The 13,486-nt window shown below is 37.1% G+C and overlaps 1 protein-coding gene across 7 annotated transcripts in view; it reads left to right on the forward strand.

Moving 5' to 3' along the window:
- Nucleotides 1-13,486, forward strand: part of NKAIN3 (sodium/potassium transporting ATPase interacting 3) — a 332,888-nt gene that overhangs the window by 232,302 nt on the left and 87,100 nt on the right. For all 7 annotated transcript variants that reach the window (XM_072924689.1, XM_072924691.1, XM_072924690.1 and 4 more), the window contains one exon: nt 11,452-11,649. In XM_072924689.1, the coding sequence (XP_072780790.1) occupies nt 11,452-11,649 (198 nt within the window). The remainder of the gene's footprint in view (nt 1-11,451; nt 11,650-13,486) is intronic.

Genomic DNA, 13,486 nt, shown 5'->3' on the forward strand with positions numbered 1-13,486 from the left:
CCAAATGCAAGACACTGAGGCATAATTTCTGGGCGGGGCTGATTTCTGTTCTTCCCACAGACACCTTCACCTGAGCTGGCAGTGCTTTGATGCCCACAGCCTGTGCCCAGCCAGCAGACAATTAGAGCTGAGCCATCCCCTCTCATCCTCACAGCCCTCAGCAGAGCTTTAAGAAGCAAAACTCTCGCACTGTCTGTGGCTCTGAGAAGAGGTAATTAGTGAAGGAGCAGCAGTGGGAAAGTCTGCAAGGGCCAGGGAGCAATCAAAGGCAGGAAACTTTCTCCCATCCTTCTTAATATCTCCACATCTTTAGATTTCTCTGCTTTCTCCTAACTGCTATCTCCCCAGCGCAGGTTTAGCCCTGAATTTGTCTTTCCTTTTGCTATTTAGCGCTGGCATGGAACTTAGTTGCTCCAGGCAGCAGCTAAGCACCAGGCAGCAGCCTCAGCTGCCCTGATTGCATCCCCTTCCATCTCTAGCCCCAGCCCTCTCACTGGTGGGGCAGGGTGAGGAGCAGGAAACAACTGGACTTGCACTGCTCAGCAATAACAAAAACATTCCTGTGTAATCAACACTGTTTGCTGCACCAACAAAGCCCCACACCAGCTGCTCTGAAGAAAATTAACTTTATCCAATTCAAAACCAACAGAAGCACACAGACATTAGCTGGCTACATATGAGGAATAAACTAAATGTAAACATCACTTTCTTCATATTCCTTGCCCAGAGACATGAAGGGAAATTCACCTTTAAAAATATATTCTTAAACCAGCAGCAGTTGCTGGTTTAGAATTTTTGAAATTCTAAAATCCACTACAGTTACCTGTGCATGGTTTTGATAGACTTGGCTAGAGTTTTTCAGCAAAGTATTCCACACTTGTTCAAGAAAACCCTTCCTCTATGCCTCAGTGTGCTACACAACCCTATATAGGATTTGCTATACTGAAAAGCAATTCTGTGTTATCTCCAAGAAATACACAATTAGACCTGTAAAAATCTGCCCACATGTTCATACTTTCTTGTCCTTTTCCTCTCGTATATTTGTTATTGCTCTTCTTGCTGGCCCTAATTCAGCAAATATATGTAGATCCCTTATGTCAATGGGATGCTTGTTGAAATTAAATAATGCACATGCATTCTTGTCAAATCAACTCTGTAGCTTTGTAGGCTTTCAGCTGTCTCCTGGAGTCACACTGACATCCTTCATCACTGCTCCTAGAATCAATTTTAAAAATAGCAACACTTACAAAGTGAAAATTCTAGTGATACAAGTAATTACTATTATTTATAGTCTAATTTAATGATTTCCAAAATGTATTGGAATTTGTAGATACTAATCAGCTTGCAGGAAAAATGCCTGATATTGACAATATTTTGATTCTTTTTTTCCTAAGGCAAACTGAAAATTCTTTATATATATATGTGTGTGTGTATGTGTATGTATATGTATATATGTTTGAGGAAAGTCTTTATATAGTAATTTTGTTTTCAGTACATACATAAATTGATATTAATATTATTTGTCCTTTAGCTGTTGTGTCCTCCTGCTGTCATTCACAAGTCTATCAGGCTATCTAAAAATTGTTCATCTTTCTTCTCTTTGTTAATGTTATTTCAAAATTGATAGTGAAATCAAACAATAATTTCAAATATTAATATGGTCTTATATCTTTGTTGTGGTCTCATTTTGTTCTTATTTATTAGAGGAAATATACTAAAACTTGCATGATGTTTGCAGACAAGTCTGTGACGTTAAGGAGAGAATGGGTCATTAGGCTTCCCTGTGACTTTATGCATCTGTTAAAGTGACCAGATTTATAGAACATCTGTTAAAGGATCATTAAGTAATCCACCTAGACTTGTTATTAACAGAAACTTTTATAGTTGCCTCTTGAATTAAAAATATTTCTGGGGATCATAGTCAACTGCTTTGATTAAAGTAGCTTCTGTGAGAAATTTCTTCAATATGAAAAAAAGGAAAAATTAAAAATTAGTCTTAGCACCTCACTGTTTTACTTTGACATGGAAAACTTGAAATTGTCCAAAAGTTACTGGGCGCTGTCAAATGCTTTTGATTAATCTTGTCAAAAGAATTTGAGAAATTTGATTATAACGATTATAGACTTACCCATAGAAAGGTGATGCCAGAGCAAAAAGGACCCTTGTTTCTGAAATACTCCTCTGAAAACATGAAAATTCCTGAGAGAACAGATAAAATCTCTTTTGTGTGAATGTCTGTGACAGTTACTGTCGTTTGGAGGTGGATTAGGCTGCAAATTAAATTAATTTGATTAAGATTAGGGGACAATGAAATGCTGAAGTAGATTGGTAATGCTGCCTTCTTTGACTACAGTTGGCATTTGTTCATGGGAAAGCACTGTTGAGTCATTAATTTGTACAGCTAAATATGAATATATAAATATATGCATACTGTATATACATAAATAAAATAGACTCTGCATTTATTTAGATATTTACATGAATGTATAAAATGTTTCAAGGAACCTAAAATATGGACTAATTCCTGTCATAAATGTAAAATGAATAATTAAATTAATTGTATTAACTGAGTTCTCCTGCTACAGATTCTCTTTTCTGTAGTCATAGGTACTTCACTTCTGCTAGGAAAGGGAGGATTTCAAATTTCATCATCTGACCTGAAAATTTCTTTAGGTCTGCCTTTGCTGTTTAAAAAAAAAAAGTTCTCAAATTCTTTTTGGAGACTGCCATTGCTTCAGCAAAATGCAAATGAATCCTGTGATTAAAGGATTGCTGTGCTAAAGCCAAGGTCACTGGCAAACAGCACCACAAAAATTGAGGGACTGGCAAAAATCTGATGACCTTTTATCGCAGAGAAGAAATACAGAAACAAAAGTGTTGTGTGGAAAAGTATTTTTCTGTGAGCATCTTGTGCTTCTTTGAAATGAATGCAAGTAAGAAAATAGACTCCTCAGAGCTCAATAACTTCTTCTGCTTATTGCTTCTTGCCTCTTTTTGAATTCTGAGTCTTCAGAAGAGCTTCTGGTAGTGTGTACTCTCACTTCTTGGCAGTCTGTTGTGGCAGACAGCCTTATCCAATGAGCTGTATGGAGTTCATTCAAAAGATGGAGTGAATCAGCACATCTTTCTCATTGCCTTTTGTACACGCTCTAAAACAAAAATTTGGATCTTCTTACAAAATTCCCATGAATCATGGAGTTTGATTTATATATTAATATTCCTTATTGCCTCTTTTAAGCTATTAGGGTACACTTGGGTCATTATCTTTGTTTAAACATTGAAAAACAGTTGACCTTTTCCTATATCCTGATGTATCCATGATTGTCCAAGATGCGGGACTATGGCAGGTGATGTCCTGGATAGCTGTGATCTGAACTTGTGATGCAGAAGACTCCCTTCTAGACTCCAGGACCCAGTTTAAAGGAAAACAGCAAACAGTGCAAATTACAGAACAGAGTGGAAGTGCCTAGAAGCAGAGCTCATGAGTTTTGAAGTTTTCCTATTCAGCTCACTTTCTCACAACAAGACAAACTTCTTATTGTAATTTCATGTCCCTGGGAACAAAGGCTTTAGCAAAAATGCTGAACATAACCAGACTTGTCATAAAACAAGAGTTGGCAATATCGTGAGCAATTACATTGCTTTGAGCAAGCAAAGCAGAGAACACAACAGCAGTTGCTTAAACTGGCCTATTAATCTTTAAAAGTGTTCTTGGGTGCAGGTAGGAGCTTTCTGGTTAGACTTAAAACAGGGAGTTATTTTTCTTGTCAGAAATTTTTACATTCAAGGGAGTTTTTAAGAGTCTTTTTATAGTGCATTTTAGTGTCATCAGAGTCTGGGACAAACCTTTAAATTTAGGACCCAGGCTCTCGTATGTTTCTTTCCAGCATAGAATTTATCTCCTTGCACAGCAAGAGGTGTTATTGTATTCTTATAGTCGAGATGGAGAGACAAAACACAGAACCTAAAAGAAAAGAAGGGAAATATTAAAATTAACTGTAATGTTGCTACAACATTATATTCTTAATCATGTCTTTATCCCCATGCTTTGTCTTTGTTCACAACCACTGTGAACAAAATATGGTTATTTGGATAATAACAAAGTTAAATCCTGTTTTGACTAGAGGCTACATTGCATCTGTTCCTCATACAGGATTATGTGGGGTTTTGGCACAAACTGTCCTCTATTTCCATGCATTTCATAGTGACGTTAAAACTAAAAGTCCATGCAGAGTTTGTAATATTTGGATGTCCATGGCACAAGACATAGTGCTATAAAGGATTAGTACTTTTAGCATGACCAACCCAGGACAGACCTCTTAATTTTAACTGTAGAAAAATCCAGCTCCCACCAAAACTGCAAGAGTCTTCTCCATTTCTTTCAGTAGTGTATTTGTTGAATGTTTAGAGCCTGTAAACCTGGCGAGGTACTCAGGCACATGAGGCTGATCCTGTCTGCTTTAATGAGAAATATTAAATAAGAAAACTTAATAATAATAATTTAATAAGAAATATTGTAAATATTATGAAATAGTGTAGGAAAGAGTTTGCTATAAAGGTTGTAGCAGCTTATTTTTGAGGCATCAAGTTTTAATTTTGTGATATTTCAAATGTATGAATGACTCCATAGGAATCTCAGCAATTTTGCTCAAAAACAGCAACAACAACAAAAAAAGTTTAAATGTTCTTGCTGAGCTTTGAAATTGTTTTATGTTATAAACTCCTTTTTCAAATGCTTATAGTTTATAAACCTTTCGGACAGAATTTTTATGGCACATAATTGTAATGTTTTCCCATTTTTGTACGCCAAGATGTTTCAAGCCTTTTTTAATGTTTCCCATCTCTCTGGCTTAAGGTGTATTCCTACATCATTGGTATAGTGGTTGTACATGGCTTGCCAAAGATGTTTCTAATTCTTCACTGTGTTACATTTCAGTCCTTCCTTGCTTCTTCATTTCTGCCCAAATCAGGTATGGCTTGAGTGAGGGACACACTAATCTGCACAAACCCTTGGCTTTATACAAACCTTGTCATATTCTCAGTCTTCAAAACTCAAAGCAGTGCTCAGAGTTTGGCACCACTCCAAGTCTGTGTTCTGTCATGGCTCTGGGTCATCAGAGGTAACAGGTGAGAGCAATTTTCAAACTAAGTGCTCAGCTTAATCACATGTCCACTGGAGCACAACAGCTTTTCTGAGCAGCTGTGACTTCTTTGTGTTCATGTTGAATTTCCTATGACAAGAGGTAGGTAAGACTCATCATGATCCAACTGCCCCATCTCAGCTGCTTTTCTTGTGTGCTGAAGCTTTCTCCTGCCATACTCTTACCTCTCTGGGCTGTTTCTCAGACAGACTGCCACAAAAGGGAGGTTGAACAAGGAAACGACATGGAGCTGGTATTTGATCATGGATCTGAGTATTGCCAAACATCAGAGCTCATCTTCAGGGGCAACAAGTTTCAAAAAGAGCCCCTTGCTAGTTCTCATAATTTCTTCATGCAACTGATACTAAGACTGCATGAAGAAGACAGCAGTATGCTTCTCTTGTTGACTTCTTGCCTTCTGGCTTCCTAAAGACATTCTACTGCATTCCACTTTTCTAGTAAGTTTGGTAAATCTAATTTTAAAACTGTTTGCTTTGCAAAAGAGTATACAGATCCCCGAGCACGTAGCAAATAAAACAATGCAAGGAAACTATTTTTATAACATAGGTAGATCATCTGCCTAATTTCCAAATAAATTTCCAAAATTATTGTGTTCACTTGTAAAAAATAAAGTAAAATCTGGAAACACTCTCCATAGCTGAATGAATAATAGTAAAAGAAGGAGAAGCCAGTACTTGGTAACCTTAACTCATACTTTTTTTTGGGGGGAGGTTGTAGATGTGGAGGGTAGCCTGTCAGCAAATGGATAAAAACTATTGTAGTGTGGATAGATTTGGGAAAAAAAAAAATATGCTTAATATAGAAATCTTTCCCTTTAGTCATGGTCTGATGCCATGATTACAGTCTGTGAACTTCTAATCTCTGTCAGTGGGAACCATGAGCCTCTAATCACACCAACCAAAAATTACTTGGCTTCTGTACCTCGTTTAACCATTCTCAGCCCATGATGCTGGTGTTACCTCATTGTCTATGTCCGAAGATTTTCATCCTGTAAACTTTCTCTTTTAGTGGTAATTAATTTAGGTGTATCACATGATTGCTCTGGTTTAGTGTGCACTGTTAGCATATGTCTTGTCTGACATCCAGTTCAGATGGATGAATAGTCCCAGTACAGTCAACCCTTAAGCTTCAATTTAAGAATGCTCTTCATGACATTTATTCTCCAGAGTACACAGGATAAGGTGAAGCTGCTGATTGTGTTCTATCTTGAGCAGCCTGGAATCAGCATGGTTCATTGTCCCATCAGCAGTTGAGACGGCTACCACAATTATTGAGTAGGCTACCTTCAACCTCTAGCTCATGGAATAGGTAAAAGTCATCAGTGTAACACTGAGGTAAAAGTTTAAATTAAAAACCAACAGGAAAAGATAGTAGTCAATATTCAAAAATTGTTATCCCAATAAAGACAATGTGGGAGCTGGTGATGCAAAATTCCCCATTTGGAAATGGGAATGGCCTCAGTCTTCTTCAGTATTGTCTGCCCAGGCCTTCAGAACTGTTTGTTCAGCAGTGCACTCCTCCTTCAGTGAGAGGAGATGGAATGTATCTGGTCACACACATAGCAAGCTGGAATCAGAACCTGATATTTCAAGCAAAAGCAGGGTGGAAAAGTAAGGTGATGCTGCGAGTGGGGGTCTTTGTCTAATAGCTGATGGTCATATTTCCAAGTATTTGCACAATTAGAGTGGATTTCATTAATGCTGAGACACATCATTTATATCTAATGAGAATTAAGGTCTCCTTGAGATTAGATACTAAGGAATGTGTGTGTCCCTGTCCCTGCCAACAACCCTGCATCTTAATTAGAAACATAATTTGGTCTAGGGAATTGCAAGGAAATGTACTATTCCTTTTCTAGCATTATGCATGTAAACTTTTATTACCTGTTGAGCAGGTGTTTGAAAATCTTTTCTCCTCACTGCTTAAAGAAAATATGTGTAGCAAGTCAGAATAGATCATCCTTGTTACACTTAGGAAATGGAATGGAAATACTTAATGCTTCAGCCTAATGTCTATTCATAATAAGCAATATAGTATGTATCAATAAAATAAAAAGTGTTGGGAAGGGCTAGGTACCACACAAGCAACAATGCAGTCAAAATCTCTAACATTCTGTTTTGCAAGGCCTTTGTGCTCCTTCACTTGTCTATAAAATTTCAAGTGTTGACTGCTGTTTTCTAAAGAAAAAAGGGGATTTTCCTCCATTCTGCTCAAAGCACTGTTTTGTTATACTTTTCCTAAGAGTGTATTTTTAAATACTACTAAAGGAATGAAAGAAATAGAAAATAACATGTCATAAAGCAGAAGAATACAATGAAAGAACAAATAGCTGCGTTGGTAATCATGTTGCAGTATAATATTTGTTTGTTATGCAAGGCAATCTTGGTGCATTGGGTTTTCTCCTTGGAGTTTCAGTGCTTTCTTTTTGTATTTCTTAAAAGTAGCGAATTTAGGTAGTCCAAATTTCTCATTAATTTTTTGTGTTGTTGTAATAGACACTGTCTGTAAATTTTACACAAATAAATGAAAGGAACATCATCTGTAGTTTTAAAACAAACCATATTATACTATGATTTGTTACATTTTACCTAGATTCACCACCTAAAAATTGAATCCAAAACATCACATAATTATTTGGATCAGAAGGCACCTTCAAATATCATCTAGACCAGCCTCCCTGCTATGGGCAGGGACATCTTTCATTAGATCAGGTTGCCCAAAGCCCTGCCCAATAGAAAACGTCTGCTTGAAACCAAATGTAGAATTTAAGCAGACATAATAAAATTAAACATTATCCCTAAGCACTAAGAAACAGCATTACTCAGACTCACAGGGATTACATTTCACCTTAAAAGACTATATCTGCCATAGCAATGATTTCCAATAATAATCAAAATTAATCCTTGGGCTGACAGCCAACACAAATTCTATATATAGTTTAAAGGCTTAAAATGCTGTAGACAGGTAAGTGGGACTCTGCATCAGTAAAGTATGATTATGGGACTGATCCTATACCCAGGAGCAAACTTCTTACCACAGATTGGAGTATTGCTTTAATGTTGACTAAAGATGGGAGGCGTAGGAGATGGGACTTCTCTTCCCTGTGTCACTTCCCCAAGCCTCACAATCTTCCTGGAAGACCTGTAGTCTGTGTTCTGCCCCTCTCTGTTCATGGTGTCTATCTGAGTGGTTATCAGCTGAAGAAGTATATTTTATGTGCTGATGTATGGTATTAAAGTCAAGATGTATGCTCAGAAGAGAGCAATTTTTCATCTATGATTGAAATTTCGACTTTTAAATGAATCCCAGCTGGGTTAGTTAGAAGGACAACTTGGTTTCTCTTGTACAGAGCCTAAAATTTGAGTCTCTTGCTTTGAAGCAGCAGCATTTTTTCCTAAGAAAGAAGCATTTGAATTGTCGCTGATGATTAAACATTTTATACAATTTTTTAATATGAAAAATTAGAACATAATAAATGATCTATTGAAAAACTTTAGGCATCTGCTTGTACTCTCTGAAAATTCTAAACTTTCATTTAATACAGAACTGAAAATAAGCTACTTGGGCAGCAGCTTTTCCAGCATGCTCAGTGTTTCCAAGCTGTGAATTTACTAATACCAAAACACTCTCAGGAGTTCACTGATGTTTTAAACCTGTTCATCCCAGCAAAGAGTCTTGTAATTTTCCATGGGTCTGTAAATAGCTATAAAGATACAAGTTAATTTTTTAATACTTGTTGCATTTGACTTACTTTACGGATTAAGAATCTCAAAGTAGTCAGAGAGAAGTGTTTCAGCTGCTAAAAAAAATAAAAATTGATTTTTCCTGTTGTTAGGCTTTTTTTTATTGATTAACAGCTTAACATTTATCAGCTCAAATGGCTTATGGCTGCCATTTTGTGAAGTGATATCTCAGAGGTCAAGCAAATGCACCAAGTGGTTTTGTTTGCATTTCTAAAACTGATCCTTGCTGGGCCATCATTATCTGCTTTTACCTGCTTTAAGAGCTCAGGATGTAATACACAAACTGAAAAGTAATTATGAAAATCTCCTCCTCTAGACTTTATCCAGAATTTCTGAATTTCTTTTTTTTTAAAGGTAGCAAGTGCTGAAACTCTTTGGTTTTGTTTTTGTTGTTGTTGTTTCGGGGGTTTTTTTGTTTTTGTTTTTGTTTTTTTTTTTTGCTGTTTCCTTCTTACCTGAATCATCAGGAGCCTCGAAACATGAGTAAAACCATCAAGTTTGTTTAATCACCTCAAGAGCAATACATAACAGTATCCCAGAAATGAAAGATTTTATTTATAAGGGGGTTGTTTGTACTGTTCATATGCCAAAATCTTACATTTTATATGTGTTGGCAAAATTTTTCTATTTCCTTATGAGATTTTGTCATTGGTTGTGAACCATCCAAGTATGTATACTCTAACAGACTATAATTGTAAAAAACATAAAGACCAAAACCAATAAAGGACAAATAAACCTTCAAGAGCAAAGAAATCTGTGACACCAACACCATGGACATCACATCTTCTTCCCACTGTTGTGATAACAAAGTGTTACCTCACATTATTTGATCCACACTAACCCACCAATCCATATTCCTTCTCAGCAAAGGGCTTCTGAGCTAGGTTAGATTGAATATGTGTGTGCTGCTTGACAACTGGCATTTCTGTGAGTTGACAATTTTTAACAGCTCTTGATTACACTGTGCAATCTCTGGCACTGTACAAAGAATGCCGTGGCTGTTTCCTGTGAGTCTATATTTATGATTATATTTTCATTAAACTGAGTTGTCTGTCAGCTTCTTATTTCACAAGCTGTTTTCATGTTGCAGCTGAAAATTTTCTAAACCAGTATCAAGGATTGACATGCAAAGTCAAAAGATAAATGCCTCATCAACTCAAAATAATGCATTTGGAAATCTAGCAGCTCTGCATTTAAAGGGTAGAGAAGTGGTGGAGAAAAAACCAGCAGATCACAAAGACAGATTTCTTACTGATAACTAGGATATAGTTAGGATGGCAGGATTTACTTCCCATGTTAATTTTCAGGTGTAGCCAGAATAAAGGCAATTATTGAAGAGAAATAACAAATTAACCACTTCTGCAACTGGAATTTGGACTGAATTTCCCTTTGGTCAGGGTGGAAGCAGATGGGCAAAGACAGGGCACATTTGTGGGATGCAAAGGGCAAGTTGGTGTCATGGCAGTGCTCACAAAGTTGGTGTCATGGCAGTGCTCACAAACTGTCACGTATGGAAGCCAGGGGTATTTTGTGGGCATATGGTTGACAATTTTGCAGAAATTTTTTACTTGGAGTTCAGAATGGGAAACATGGGAACATAAATCTGAATTAATTATTTCAAGTATTAGTATAACTCAACTCTCATTTATTTCCAGTGAGGAGGCTTGGGTGTTTTTTGCATTTAAATGGCATTCATTCAACTTCAGTATATTTTTTTATGCATGTATTTTTTTTCTAATACATGACCTGAAGAACCAAATATTTTGTTAATTCAAATGAACTTTTTTGTTTGTACTTCATATGTAAGCTCTTAGAAAATCTTTAGGACATTAGTAGGCTTACCACTTCCACTGCTCCAAGTGGAAGTGGTATGATGTTTACTAAAATTCACAGACATTGTATATCCTGTGTGGGTTAGAATGCAACCGGTACCCATCTGGGTAGGTTTAATATCTGATCTGGAAGGTGATTTGAGTGAAGAGAACTTACTGCTTTTATTTTAAACCCAGATCTGTTCACAAATGTATGTTCCTCCATTAAGCTGAGAACTTTGTAATCTGGATGAGGGGCAGAGGGAAGAAAAGAGAGCAAGCTGGGGACATTTGAATCTGATGATGAAAAGATGAAAATAATCAAATATGATGTAAATTTGATTTAGATTGTCTCCAGTACCATGGGGTAACACTGTCTCTGAAAAAAAAAAGAAAAAAAAAAAAAAAAAAAAAAAAAAAAAAAAAAAAAAAAAGAAGAGTTCTTACGTGCCATTCTATTCAAGTAACATTAAAATTGCTTTTCAGGCTGTAAGTCCAAGGGAACATGTATTTGTACAGTACCTGGTATGATGGTTCTTATGCCAAGCAGAAGTTCCTGTGCACAACTACAAAATCATCAATGCATATTTGCCATTTCCTCTCTCGACTTTAACATTCTACTTTCATTAGAAACTACTGGGCTGAGGATTAAGGATAATTATCTTTTATTTGCCCTTTCTTTACCTCAAAAAGAGAAAGTCAAATGTGTTCACACCTTTCCCCTCCCTCTCCTAGGAAACGGATCTCATGACCTTTAACATCTCAATGCACCGCTCGTGGTGGCGGGAGCACGGGCCCGGCTGCATACGAAGGGTGGTGCGTCCTTCTTCCCCTGGCATCCTAGAGGATTACTCCTACGTCTCTGTGACAGGCTGCATCATTGATTTCCAGTACCTAGAGGTCATTCACAGCGCTATCCAAATACTCCTCTCCGTAAGTTCACGGTTCTTCTTGTACTGGGACTCCATCGGTCCTTTCACGCACACCCTGCTGTTGTTGCATGTCCTGAAAAGGGGATGTGGCTGATGAAAAGTAGCTGATGGATGGCTGCAAAGACTTTCAATTGTGTTACACAATTATATTATTAATAATGTTTAATTAATAATTAATTATTATTAATAATATTTAATTATATTATTAAAATGTGCACTGTTCTTTTCTTTCCTTATATTTCTTCAAGCTCTGCACAGGCACAGTACCCATTCTGGCCATAGCTGGGATAGGTGGAAATTAACTTGAATCCTTGGCTCTCATTTTGAGATGTTGAGCAAAGCAAAACAGATTTGTCCAAAATTAATTTACCTAAACCTTTCTGAAGTTCACAATCAATGACACCATTTTTTCAGTCCTGATTGTAAATATATTTTACATGATACATAGCTAAGTTTCTTCCCATACTCAGCTATGGATTAATACTTGAGAAAGGTCAGAAAAATATAAGGAATTAAAGTATGTGTTCATATTTAGCCATGTTATTTTTTCTCTCCATGAACTCTGCATTATCAGAACACTTTATCTCCATTGTCCACATTTGTTACAACACCAATCAAAAATGCAATTACAATAAGTTGTTGCAATAGCCTGCAGTGCAGGGAAGTGCTGGGATTCAATGAGTAGCTTTGGGAGCAACAACCCAGTCTTGGCCACAGTTTTTCCTCTTGGCTGCTTCAGCTTGTGATTAACAGGTTGTTTGGCATGAGCTGTGTGTGATCTCCTAGAAATGATAGCTCTTTCTCTTCATAGCTGTGTGTAGTGCACTGCAACTGGCTGACTCTACATGCTTGCACACAGGATTGACCACCCACCCCAGATATTTTGAGAACATAAATGCTCATGGCTTGTGGCCCTAACTATGGCCTGTTAGACAGTGGGAGGTCCTGTTAGACAGTGGGAGAAGAGCTGCAGTCTGCAGTCCACACGTGCTAGTCAGGTGAGCTACCTGGTCTGAGCAGCCAGAAGGGATGCACATTTCTGGTCTGTTCAGTATTTCAAGCTGTTTCAATAACAATCTGGTTTATACTACCACTTGCAAAGTAAACAGCATCTGTGAAATAAATCTCACTCCTTCATTTAAAATGATTTTTAAATTTAAATTTTTACTTTTCAGCATAAGGGCATTTCTCTTTCAAAAGAGAAGAAATCAGTATATGTGGTTACATCTATCATTCTGTCCAGCTGTCTGAAAGTTCAAGATAATTCTTCTCCAGTACTAAATGCCTTTTGTAAGATGCCAAGTGTTTCTTCCTTGCCACTACTTTTAGTCAAACTTGGATAAACTTGTACATCTGTGACTAATGAACTTCCACTTGATGATCCAGGTTGGAATTAGTGCACTTGGTTTGCATTCCAGTGACATCACTTGCATCTACACAAGATATGTGTCTCATCCTGGTCTATCAGCTCCTCAGGCATCAGGGACATCACAAGACCTACACAATCTTTCTCCTGACCATCCTTCACTTGGGCAGCAAAGACTTTGAGTCGGGATCTTTTTCAGTGAAGACAAAATTACTTCTCTTGCGGCCCAGCCCTGTTTATGCCGACATTAATTATAATTAATGAAAATGAAAATCGGCCTTCCAAAACAATTCTTCATACTCAGGCTTAACTGCATGCGCCTTCCTTGTATTTGTGGGGCCTGATACTCAAAGCTGGTTGCTTCTCCCTTGAGTTCATCTGCAGCAGATTTCCCTCTCAATGCAGTGTCATTCACTCTGCATCAGTGAGCCTGTACAAAGGAAAACAAAGTATGAGTAGTTTAAAAGGGGAA

The sequence above is a fragment of the Taeniopygia guttata genome, chromosome 2 (genome assembly GCF_048771995.1).
Source record: "Taeniopygia guttata chromosome 2, bTaeGut7.mat, whole genome shotgun sequence".
Taxonomy (NCBI): Eukaryota; Metazoa; Chordata; class Aves; order Passeriformes; family Estrildidae; genus Taeniopygia; species Taeniopygia guttata.